Source organism: Mauremys mutica, chromosome 1, assembly GCF_020497125.1.
Source record: "Mauremys mutica isolate MM-2020 ecotype Southern chromosome 1, ASM2049712v1, whole genome shotgun sequence".
Lineage (NCBI taxonomy): Eukaryota > Metazoa > Chordata > Testudines > Geoemydidae > Mauremys > Mauremys mutica.
Genome location: NC_059072.1, coordinates 149,032,424 through 149,045,422, shown reverse-complemented (window position 1 = coordinate 149,045,422; position 12,999 = coordinate 149,032,424). Strand labels below are relative to the sequence as shown.

At 49.1% G+C, this 12,999-nt stretch overlaps 2 gene segments (V, D, J or C); both read right to left on the bottom strand.

Annotated features, from left to right (window-relative positions):
* Positions 1–2,457: 2,457 nt before the first annotated feature.
* On the bottom strand, positions 2,458–3,192 carry LOC123356331. The segment is given in 2 exon segments: positions 2,458–2,816; positions 3,140–3,192. Coding segments are annotated over 2 exon segments (390 nt in total).
* An 8,567-nt stretch (positions 3,193–11,759) lies between these two features.
* Positions 11,760–12,606, bottom strand: LOC123356326. The segment is given in 2 exon segments: positions 11,760–12,223; positions 12,547–12,606. Coding segments are annotated over 2 exon segments (405 nt in total).
* Between the last annotated feature and the right edge of the window lie 393 nt (positions 12,607–12,999).

Genomic DNA, 12,999 nt, shown 5'->3' with positions numbered 1-12,999 from the left:
GGGTTGTCAGGGTTCCCTCCCCACTTTGAACTCTGGGGTACAGATGCGGGGACCTGCATGAAAGACTCCACTAAATTTTATATTCCACCAGCTTAGATAACAATTTCCACAAGGCACAAATTTCTTTCCTTGTCCTTGGACAATATTGTTGCCATCACCAAGTGATTTAAACAAACATTCAGGGAGCGGCCACTTGGAGCCCATTCCCCACCACCACCAAAATATCACCCCAAACCCTTTCAGCCCTTTCCTGGAGAGGCTTGAGAATAATATGCCAACCAAATAGGTTAACAAGTTGAGCACAGACACTAAAAACTAAAAAACAATCCGGTTCTTAAAAGAAGAACTTTATATAAAAAAAAAAGTAAAATCAGGATGGAAGGTAATTTTACAGACTAATAAAAAGTCTTAAAACACTGAGGATTCCCCTCTAGGCTTAACTTTAAAGTTACAAAACAGGAATAAACCTCCCTCTTATCATAGGGGAAATTCACAAACTAAAACAAAAGATAATCTAACGCATTTCCTTGCTATTACTTTTAATTTCTGGAATTTTAGATGTATCATTTTAGTAGGAGCTGGATTACCTACTTGGTCTCTCTCTTTGTCTCAAGAGGGAATACACTCAGAGCACAAACAAAACCTCTGTCCCACCCCCTGCAGATTTGGAACTATCTTCTTTTCCCATTGGTCCTTCTGGTCAGGTGCCAACTAGGTTAATGGAACTGATTAACTCCTTGCAGGAAAGTCATTCTGTACCTCTGGCCAGGAGGGATTTGATGTTACTGCTCCCTTTATATTTATGACAGGGGTTCACAGATGTCACCAGGAAATAACCTTGAGACCAGGCCCTTAATTTGTAAAGGGGGAGAGACTATGGGGAATGAGAGAGGAGAGGTGTAGAAATAAGGAGGGGAAGGGAGGAATGGGATAAAGGAGGGGAAGAGAGGGGAGGGAACGGAGGGGAGAAAGCAGAAGAGCTCAGAAGGATGGAAAGGTCTCCTACGTCCAGCTGGAAATGGCTCTCATTGCCCAATTTCATTCCACTGAAGGGAGGAGAAAGAGAGGGAGGAGTGAATGAGGCGACAGGGAGAATGGGGAAGGGAAGGTGTGAGAGACGAGGAGAGAAAAGGGGGAAAGAGAAAGAAATGAAAAGTGAGTGTATGGGATAGAGACAAGAAGGAGAAAAGAACATCAGGAGGGTGAAGAGAGAGAAGAAGAAGAGAGGACCGGAAGAACAGAAGAAGATTTAGGGCACGGTGTCACGGAATCACAGGTTATTCACACTCTTGGCTCCATATGGTCCCTGGGGGGAAGCCCCTTCAGAGCGACAGCCCTTTTTGGGGGTCCACTCTCTCTTGGGGTTTAAGCCCCTCCGCCTCCTGGAACTGCACCTCTCTGAGCCTTAGTACGCTTTTCTCTTGCCATGGGCCCACTCAGGGAGTCCACTCACTCTGGATCCCCAGGGCCTCCATTCCCAGAGGGAATAATGCAACCCTGTGCTCTAGACCTGTGCAACTCTCAGCCAGCGAAAAACAGGAGGGTTTATTGGGTGTCTGAACACAGCATAAGAAACTCTCAGGGCCCTGGCCTCCCTCAGTACAGTACATCTAAGTCTCCCCTACACCCAGATGGGCTCTGCCTGCTCTCTCGCTCCAGACCAGGGATCCTGCGCTTTCCAGCTGGGCATCCGATATCACCAGCCCCAACAGCTCCTCCCCTGTCCTTTGTCTTCCATCCCAGGTAAACAGACCATTAGGGCTCTCTCTCTTCCGTCCTTTGTTCTCCTCTGGCTGGAACTGGCTGGTTAGGTCACTGGAGTCTGCTCTCCTCAGCGCATTGTCCTCCCACTGGCCAGAACCAGCTGACCGCCAAATTGTTAGGGTTCCCCATCTCCAGGCCTTTGTCCAGGGGCCTGGCTGCTCAGCTAGGTCACAGCTGGTCCTCTGCAACAACAAACCATCTCCCACCACCTTGTTAAACATACAGCACAGAGGGAAACTGAAGCACACACACACTACTCATGTAAAACACTACAAAAATCCCCAACTTTCTCACACACAGCTACACTAGAGAGTTTACAGTGGCGCAGCTGCACTGATGCCCCTGTGCCACTGTAAGATGTCTATTGTAGTCTCTCTAAGCCAACCAGGAGAGCACTTTCCCATCAGCTTAACTACTCTAATACCAGAGAGCGGTTGTCCACACCGGCACTCACGGCAGTGTACCTTATGTTGCTCAGGGAGGTGATTTACTCACATACATAAGCTATAGTGTAGACATGGCCTTAGTAGGAGAGAAGAAGGAAAAAGGAAAGGCTCAGAAAAAGAGGAGGAGAGAGGCAGAAGAGAAGTTGGGGAAGGGAGAGGAGGATACATAGGGAGAGGAGAGGGAGGTGTTAGAGCAAGATGGAGTGCATCTTATGCAGGAGACAGGGCTGTGCATGGGTGTGGGGGAAGGGAAGTTCTTTCACTTTGCTGGGAGGTTTATGCTAAGCACTTTCGGCAGCTGAGTTACTGTGTGATCTTGCTTAGCACAGTAATATGTGCCTGAGTCTTGCACCTGGGCACTCTCTGCAGACAGAGACAGGACATAGTTTTTTGTCCCATTGCTCTGGAAGTGACCTTCAAATGGCTTCTCAACATTTGCACCAAAGTCTTCTGTAGAAAACACGACCAGCTGCAGCCTTGCATCCTTTCCCACATCTTGTTTGTACCAGTACATATTGGTGTAACTGGTTGATATTTGGGAGCAGTTCAGTGTCAGTAGCTGTCCCTGACTGACCACCATGTCTGGGGGCTGACGGACGGCCCATCCTGTGAGGAAATAGAAATAAAATGAGATGAGGGTTTAATGGGATTATATTGGAGAAATGGGGGAATTTCTGGCTTGTGATCAGGAAACATTCCCAAAGGTGAGGGCGATCTCTGCATGGGAAGGAGTGGAAGCCTTATTGCCACCTTCATTTTATAATCTCATGTAGAAAGAGTAGGAGAATATAACACTGGAAACCACCCCGCAAGGGCTAGGAATGGGGCCAATGGGAAAGATGGTCTGTACCATCTCTTCTGTCTCTAAAAATGAACAGATCCATAGACTCCTTCATGTGCTTTTGCTTAATTTAAAAGCTTTCACTTACCCAAGGGGGACAGGCCAACAATAAAGAGCAAATGGGGAACCATTGGGTAGCTGATCATCTGGCTGGGGATCTGTCTGAGACAGCTGCATAAACCCACACAGCCTGAGCCTGAGCCAGAACTTCCAGCCACTGGCCAACCGGTGAGCAGAGACATGTGAGACAGGAAATGATATGATAGCGAGAGAGAAGAAAAGAAAAAAACCTGCCTAGAAAGAGGAAAAAAGAATGTGAGAGAATTTTGTACTGAGGGGAGCTAGGCAGAATGAGGATAATAAATGGCACAACAATTGAGCTGGAAGGGAATTATTGAACAGTGAGAGAATTGTAATTAGCAGGAGATATGGCCCTTGTGCAGCTGTGTGTGGGATAATGCTTTATCTCCAACCCAAGCTCTGTGTTACCGACTCACTCAGACCTGTAGGATGTTTCCATCAAGGATATTTCCTGAGGGCCACCCTTGGTGAAAGATAGGTGCATTTTATGTCTTTTTTTTTTTCAATTCATTGAGTGAACTGAAAGCTGGAGAAAAGAGACATCATGAGAACCAAACAGTGAGATACTTAGAGTCAGTTTTTTGTCTCCCCCTCAGGATAACAATCTCCTTTCAATACTCCCACTGTACACACAAACGTGTGTGGTCATCACTTAGTCGGCCACTTAGATCTGCACATTCATTTCACACAGGTACTGAATTGTCAGCAAATAGGAATAGCTTTACTCTCTCCTAGAGCTGGACTGTAACCTGTTGTGTTGTTCTCCACATGAACACAATTCAAACTTGTGCTAAACAAATATATTCCTTCATTTATAACTTTACATTCACCTGACAGAACAAACCAAGGCCTGCTCTTAGCTGTAGCAGACAGCTTTCTGATCACAGCAGTATTTCAAGCCTTGCATTGTTATATGAAAGTGACTCTTTGAATTCTCCAACCACATCCCTGACCCTGTCACAACTATAGCTGCTGCTCCACACACCTGTGGCCCAGAGTTTCAAGGTTTTTGATTATCTGTAACTGGTCATTGTATTTCCAGCACTATGTGCCCCAATGCAAAGACATCATTCCTGAGCTCACAAAGAGGTATTCCCATAGCAGAAATAAGACTGTATGGGCAGCTCTCTCAGACGTGGTACACAGCAGTGGTGTTTGTGTGCACTCATCCCCAAGTCACGTGAGCATGTCATAGAATCATAGAAGATTAGGGTTGGAAGAGACCTCAGGAACAGAGATGGGTTTACAGTAAAACACAGGGTTCCCTGGCACGGGCCCCGACAATGACAGGGGGCCCCAGGGCCGGGCCCAGGGAAGATGACCAAAGCCCTGAATAGCCCCCAGAGTCAGTAACTACCAACCTGGGTGAAATCAAACCTGTGACCTGGGGTGAAAGGCTGCATGTCCTATTCTTGTCAGCAGAGAGTACGGGGGTATTTTTATTATTGAACCCTGCAGAACCCATCTGGTCATGGCCTGGCTTGTGTGTCTATACACCACTGCCCCCTGCTGGGAGGAATATGTCAGAGCTGCTAAGGCCTGTACTAGCTTCCTCTGCTGGCTGCTAATGGTGGAGTGGCACAATCCCACAGCCTAACAAGCTCATTGTTAGACAATTATCCTGCTTTCTAATCTGAAATACGTGTCCCCAGCTCAGTATTGCCCATAATGAAGACAGGACTGAAAAGGCAATGGGTATTCCATTGACAAAGTAGGCTGACAGGCTGGGGGTCATACTGTGGCCCTGTTGTCTCCTACGCTATGCCTCCCTGCAAGGCAGAAGTCAGTGGTGCTGTCCCTGGGGCTGGAATTGTTGTGCTCCAGGGAAAAACTGACTTTGGGGTTCACAGATGTCACCAGGAAACAGCCTTGAGACCAGGCCCTTAATTTGTAAAGGGGGAGAGACTATGGGGAATGAGAGAGGAGAGGTGTAGAAATAAGGAGGGGAAGGGAGGAATGGGATAAAGGAGGGGAAGTGAGGGGAGGGAATGGAGGGGAGAAAGCAGAAGAGCTCAGAAGGACGGAAAGGTCCCCTACATCCACTTGAAATGGCTCTCATTGCCCAATTTCATTCCACTGAAGGGAGGAGAAAGAGAGGGAGGAGTGAATGAGGCGACAGGGAGAATGGGGAAGGGAAGGTGTGAGAGAAGAGGAGAGAAAAGGAGGAAAGAGAAAGAAATGAAAAGTGAGTGTATGGGATAGAGACAAGAAGGAGAAAAGAAAACCAGGAGGGTGAAGAGAGAGAAGAAGAAGAGAGGACCGGAAGAACAGAAGAAGATTTAGGGCATGGTGTCTGGGACTCACAGGTCGTGCCCATTCTTGGCTCCATATGGTCCCTGGGGGGAAGCCCCTTCAGTGTGACAGCCCTTCTTGGGGACCCACTCTCTCTTCGGGGTTAAGCCCCTCCACCTCCTGGCACCACACCTCTCTGAGCCTTAGTATGCCTGTCTCTCGCCATGGGCCCCCTCAGGGAGTCCACTTGCTCTGGATTCCCGGGGCCTCCATTCCCAGAGGGAACCATGCAACACTGTGCTCTAGACTGGTGCGACTCTCAGCCAGCATAAAACAGGGGGGTATATTGAGTGTCTGAACATAGCATAGGAAACTCTCAGGGCCCTCAGACCTGGCCTCCCTCAGCACCGTACATCTAAGTCACTCCTGAATCCAGGTGGGCTTTGCCTGCTCTCTCTCTCCAGGCCAAGGACCCTGCAGTTTCCACCTGGGCATCCAATATCACCAGTCCCTACAGCTCCTCCCCTGTCCTTTGTCTTCCATCCCAGGTAAACAGGTCACTGGGGCCCGCTCTCTTCCATCCTTTGATCCCCTCTGGTTGGAACTGGTTGGTCAGGTCACCGGGGTCCTCTGTCCTTAGCCTACTGTCCTCCCACTGGCAGAACCAGCGGACTGCCAAGCTGGGGTGGGCTTCTTAGTCACCAGGTTACCAGTAGTTAGTGTTCCTTATCTCCCGGCCATTGTCCGGGGATCCCAGTTGCTAGGCGAGGTCACAGCTGGTCCTCTGCAACTACAAACCCTCTCCCACCACCTTGTTAAACATGCAACAAACAGAGAAACTGAGACACTTGCTATTCATGTAAAAAAATACAAAAATCCCCAACTTCATCACACAGAGCTAAACTAGAGAGTTTACAGTGGCGCAGCTGCACTGATGCACCTGTGCCACGGCAAGCTCTCTAATGTAGCCTCTGTAAGCCAACCAGGAGAGAGTTCTCCCATCAGCTTAACTACTATAGTCCCAGAGAGCGGTTGTCCACACCAGCACTCGCAGCAGTGTAACTTATGTTGCTCAGGGCGGTGATTTACTCAGCCCCCCGAGAGACATAATATACACTGACATAAGCTATAGTGTAGACATAGCCCTAGTAGGAGAGAAGAAGGAACAAGGAAAGGTTCAGAAAAAGAGGAGGAGAGAGGAAGAATCGGGGCCAGCTTAGGCACCAGCGAAGGAAGCAGGTGCCTGGGGCGGCAAGTCAGCAGCAATTTGACGGTGGGTCCTTCAATCCCTTCCTTGCTCTTCAATGGCACTTGGGCGGCAATGCAATCTTTTTTTTTTTTTCCTTTCCTGCTTGGGGTGGCAAAAAAGCTGGTGCCAGCCCTGGGCAGAAGAGAAGCTAGGGAAGGGAGAGGAAGATACATAGGGAGAGGAGAGGGAGGTGTTAGAGCAAGATGGAGTGCATCTTATGCAGGAGATAAGGCTGTGCATGGGTGTGGAGGAAGGAAAGTCCTTTCACTTTTCTTGGAGGTTTATGCTAAGCACTTTCGGCAACTGAGTCACTGTGTGATCTTGCTTAGCACAGTAATATGTGCCTGAGTCTTGCACCTGGGCACTCTCTGTAGACAGAGACAGGACATGGTTTTTTGTCCTACTGCTCTGGAAGTGACCTTCAAATGGCTTCTCAATATTTTCACCAGAGCCTTCTATAGAAAACACGACCAGCTGCAGCCTTACGTCCTTTCCCACGGCCTGTTTGTACCAGTACATGTAGGTGAAACTGGTTGATATTTGGGAGCAGTTCAGTGTCAGTAGCTGTCCCTGACTGACCACCATGTCTGGGGGCTGACGGACGGCCCATCCTGTGAGGAAACAGAAATAAAATGAGATGAGGGTTTAATGGGATTAAATTGGAGAAATGGGGGAATTTCCGGCTTGTGTTCAGGAAACATTCCCAAAGGTGAGGGCGATCTCTGCATGGGAAGAGGAGGAAGCCTTATTGCCATCTTCATTTTATAATCTCACGGTAGAAAGTGTAGAAGAATATAACACTGGAAACCACCCCGCAGGGGCTAGGGATGGGGGCAATGGGAAAGATGGTCTCTACCATCTCTACTGTCTCTAAAAATGAACAGATCCATAGATTCCTTCATGTGCTTTTGCTTAATTTAAAAGCTTTCACTTACCCAAGGGGGACAGGCCAACAATAAAGAGCAAATGGGGAACCATTGGGTACCTGCTCATCTGGCTGGGGATCTGTCTGAGACAGCTGCATAAACCCACACAGCCTGAACCTGAGCCAGAACTTCCAGCAACTGGCCAATCAGGGAGCAGAGATGCTGACATAAGCGTGAGACAGGAAATGATATGAGAGAGAGAGAGAAGAAAAGGAAAAAAAACTGGATAGGAGGGCCAAAGAATGAGAGAGAATTTTGTACTGAGGGGGGCTAGGCAGAATGAGGATATTAAATGGCAGAATTGTAATTAGCAGGAGATATGACCCTTGTGCAGCTGTGCGTGGGATATTACTTCTAAGTGTGGGGTGTATTTCTGAAGGGTAGGTGCATTTTGTGTCTTTTTTTTTTCAATTCAGTGAGTGAACTGAAAGCTGGAGAAAAGAGGCACCATGAGAACCAGTGAGATATTTAGGTTCAGTTTTTTGTCTCTTCCTCAGGATAACACTCCTCTCGATACTCCCATTGTACACACAAACATGTGGGGTCATCACTGTTTTGTACCACTGAGATCGGCTCATTTCTTTCACACAGGTACTGAATCGTCAACAGATAGGAATGGCTTTACTCTCTCCCAGAGCTGGACTGGAACTTGTTTTGTTGTTCTCCACATGAATTCAAGAAAATCTTGTGCTAAACAAATATGTTCCTTCATTTATAACTTTATATTCACCTGACAGCACAGACCAGGGCCTGTTCTTAGCTGCAGCAGACATCTCTCTGATCACAGCAGTATTTCAAGCCCTGCATTGTTATATGAAGGTGACTCTTTGAATTCACCAACCACAGCTCACATTTTGTCACAACTATAGCTGCTGCTCCACACCTGTGGCCCAAAGTTGCAAGGTTTTTGATTGTCTGCAACTGGTCATTGTATTTCCAGCACCATGTGCCCCAATGGATGTACTGTTATAGCAGAAATAACACTGTATGGGCAGCTCTCTCAGACGTGGTACACAGCAGTGGTGTTTGTGTGCACTCATCCCCAAGTCACCTGAGCATTTTATAGAATCATAGAAGATTAGGGTTGGAAGAGACCTCAGGAACAGAGGCAGGTTTACAGTAAAACACAGGGTTCCCTGGCATGGGCCCCGTCAATGACAGGGGGCCCCAGGGCCGGGCCTAGGGAATATAACCAAAGCCCTGAATAGCCTCCAGAGTCAGTAACTCCCAACCTGGGTGAAATCAAACCTGTGACGTGGGGTGAAAGGCTGCATGTCCTATTCTTGTCAGCAGAGAGTACGGGGGGTATTTTTATTACTGAACCCTGCAGAACCCATCTGGTCATGGCCTGGCTTGTGTGTCTATACACCACTGCCCCCTGCTGGGAGGAATATGTCAGAGCTGCTAAGGCCTGTACTAGCTTCCTCTGCTGGCTGCTACTGGTGGAGTGACACAATCCAACAGCCTAACAAGCCCATTGTTAGACAATTATCCTGCTTTCTAATCTGAAATACGTGTCCCCAGCTCAGTGTTGGCCATAATGAAGAGAGACAGGATTGAAAGGAGGAGTTTCTGACGAAGCAGGCTGGCACGCCGGGGCTCATACTGTGGCCCTGTTGTCTCCTGCACTATGGCTCCCTGCAAGGCAGAAGTCAGTGGTGCTGTCCCTGGGGCTGGAATTGTTGTGCTCCAGGGAAAAACTGACTTTGGGGTTCACAGATGTCACCAGGAAACAGCCTTGAGACCAGGCCCTTAATTTGTAATGGGGGAGAGACTATGGGGAATGAGAGAGGAGAGGTGTAGAAATAAGGAGGGGAAGGGAGGAATGGGATAAAGGAGGGGAAGTGAGGGGAGGGAACAGAAGGGAGAAAGCAGAAGAGCTCAGAAGGACGGAAAGGTCTCCTACATCCAGCTGGAAATGGCTCCCATTGCCCAATTTCATTCCATTGAAGGGAGGAGAAAGAGAGGGAGGAGTGAATGAGGCGACAGGGAGAATGGGGAAGGGAAGGTGTGAGAGGCGAGGAGAGAAAAGAGGGAAAGAGAAAGAAATGAAAAGTGAGTGTATGGAATAGAGGCAAGAAGGAGAAAAGAACATCGGGAGGGTGAAGAGAGAGAAGAAGAAGAAGAGAGGACCGGAAGAACAGAAGAAGATTTAGGGCACGGTGTCTGGGACTCACAAGTCGTGCCCACTCTTGGCCCTGTACGGTCCCTAGGGGGAACCCCCTTCAGTGCAACAGCCATTTTTGGGGGTCCACTCTCTCTTGGGGTTTAAGCCCCTTCGCCTCCTGGCACTGCACCTCTCTGAGCCTTAGTATGCCTGTCTTTCGCCATGGGCCCCCTCAGGGAATCCACTCTCTCTGGATCCCCGGGGCCTCCATTCCCGGAGGGAACCATGCAACACTGTGCTCTAGACCAGTGCGACTCTCAGCCAGCATAAAACAGGGGTATATTGAGCATCTGAACAAAGCATACAAAACTCTCAAGGCTCTCAGGCCTGGCCTCCCTCAGCACAGTACATCTAAGTCAAACCTGCATCCAAGTGGGCTCTGCCTGCTCTCTCTCTACAGGCCAGGGACCCTGCGCTTTCCAGCTGGGCATCCAATATTACTGGCTCTGACAGCTCCTCCCCTGTCCTGTCTTCCATCCCAGGTAAATAGACCATTGGGCCCCCCCTCTCTTCCATCCTTTTTTCCCCTCTGGCTGGAACTGGTTGGTTAGGTCACGGGGGTCCTCTCTGCTTAGCCCATTGTCCTTCCACTGGCCAGAACCAGCTGACTGCCAAGCTGGGGTGGGCCTCTTCGTCACCAGGTCACCAGTTGTTATGGTTCTCCAACTCAAGGCCATTGTCTGGTGGTCCTGACTGCTAGGACAGGTCACAGCTGGTCCTCTGCAACAACAAACTCTCTCCCACCACATTGTTAAACATGCAGCACACAGGGAAACTGAGGCACATGCACGCTATCCATGTAAAACACTACCAAAATCCCCAATTCTGTCACACACGGCTACACTAGAGAGTTTACAGCAGCGCAGCTGCACTGATGCACCTGTGCCACTGTAAGCTCTCTAATGTAGGAGAGAGTTCTCCTGTCAGCTTAACTACTCTAGTCCCAGAGAGCGGTTGTCCATGCTGGCACTTACAGCAGTGTAACTCATGTTGCTCAGGGAGGTGATTTACCCAGACCACCAAGCGTCATAAGTTATGCTAACGTAAGCTATAGTGTAGACTGGGGGTTGGCAAACTTTCAGTAGTGGTATGCTGAGTCTTCATGTGTATACTCTAATTTGAGGCTTTGCATGCCAGTTATACAGTTGAATGTTTTTTAGAAGGTCTCTCTATAAGTCTGTAATATATAACCAAACTACTGTTATATGTAAAGTAAACAAGGTTTTCAAAATGTTTCAGAAGCTTTATTTAAAATTAAATTCAAATTCAGATCTTATTAATTTAGTGTGATCCTTGCCCTTGCTTTTCCTTGCTGAGTATTCCAATGTCTGGTGGCACCTATCTAGATACTTTAAGCTGCACACAGGCTTCTGAGTTATAACCAGCTGGCAGGAGGTCAGCGGCTGGAACCCCAGATCCGCAGCTGAGGTGAGTGGAGCTGGTGGCTGGTAGGGCTGAGCAGGGCCGGAAGCCTGGGGGGGCCTGCGCTGGAACTCCAACTGGAAGCAAGGTGAGTGGGGCTGCAGGGACCCCGGCTGGCAAGGGACCAGCAGCCAGAACCCCAGAACGGTGGCAGGCTGACAGCCAGAGCTCTGGGGTTTCCACCACCAGCTCCTGCCAGCTGGGGTCTCAGCCTGCTGCCAGCCTGGGGTTCCATCCCCCAGGCCAGCAGCTGGCACTGAGTGGGACCGGCGGCAGGACCCAGGCTGGCAGGAGCCAGCGGTGGAAACCCCAAAGCGCTCTGGGGTTTCAGCTGCTGGCTACTTGCCAGCTGGGGTCTCAGCCCGCCGCCAGCCTGGGGTTCCTTCCACCAGGCCAGCAGCGTGTGCTGAGTGGGACCGGGCGGGACCCTGGCTGGTAAGGGACCAGCAGCGGGAACCTCAGAGCAGCGGCGGGCTGAGCAGCTCAGCCTACCCCGCATGCCGTGAAAAATCGGCTCATGTGCCACCTTTGGCACACGTGTCGTAGGTTGCTGACCCCTGGTGTAAAGCTAGCCTTAGTAGGACAGAAGAAGGAAAAAGGAAAGGTTCAGAAAAAGAAGAGGAGAGAGGCAGAAGAGATGATAGGGAAGGGAGAGGAAGATACATAGGGACAAGGAGAGAGGTGTTAGAGCAAGATGGAGTGGACAGGAGACATGGCTGTGCATGGGTGTGGGGGAAGGGAAGTCCTTTCACTTTACTGGGTGGTTTATGCTAAGCACTTTCGGCAGTTGAGTCACTGTGTGATCTTGCTTAGCACAGTAATATGTCCCTGAATCTTGCACCTGGGCAATCTCGGCAGACAGAGACAGGACATGGTTTTTTGTCCTACTGCTCTGGAAGTGACCTTCAAATGGCTTCTCAATATTTTCACCGGAGCCTTCTATAGAAAACACGACCAGCTGCAGCCTTGCGTCGTTTCCCACGGCCTGTTTGTACCAGTACATATTGGTGTAACTGGTTGATATTTGGGAGCAGTTCAGTGTCAGTAGCTGTCCCTGACTGACCACCATGTCTGGGGGCTGACGGACGGCCCATCCTGTGAGGAAATAGAAATAAAATGAGATGAGGGTTTAATGGGATTAAATTGGAGAAATGGGGGAATTTCCGGCTTGTGTTCAGGAAACATTCCCAAAGGTGAGGGCGATCTCTGCATGGGAAGGAGTGGAAGCCTTATTGCCACCTTCATTTTATAATCTCACGGTAGAAAGTGTAGGAGAATATAACACTGGAAACCACCTCGCAGGGGCTAGGGATGGGGGCCATGGAAAGATGGTCTGTACCATCTCTGCTGTCTCTAAAATTGAACAGATCCATAGACTCCTTCATGTGCTTTCGCTTAATTTAAAAGCTTTCACTTACCCAAGGGGGACAGGCCAACAATAAAGAGCAAATGGGGAACCATTGGGTACCTGCTCATCTGGCTGGGGATCTGTCTGAGACAGCTGCATAGACACACACAGCCTGAGCCAGAACTTCCAGCCACTGGCCAACCAGGGAGCAGAGACATGTGAGACAGGAAATGATATGAGAGAGTGAGATAAATTAAAAAAAAAACCTGTCTAGAAGGAGGAAAAAAGAACGAGAGAGAATTTTGTACTGCGAGGGGGGGGCGGTGTTAGACAGTTGATCTGGAAGGGGGTTATTGAACAGTGAGAGAATTGAAATTAGCAGGAGATATGGCCTTTGTGCAGCTGTGTGTGGGATATTACTTTATCTCCAACCTGATTTCTCTGTTACTTATCCACTCAGACCTGTAGGATGTTTCCATCAAGGATATTTCCTGAGGGCCATCCTTGGTGAAAGGTTAAAGGT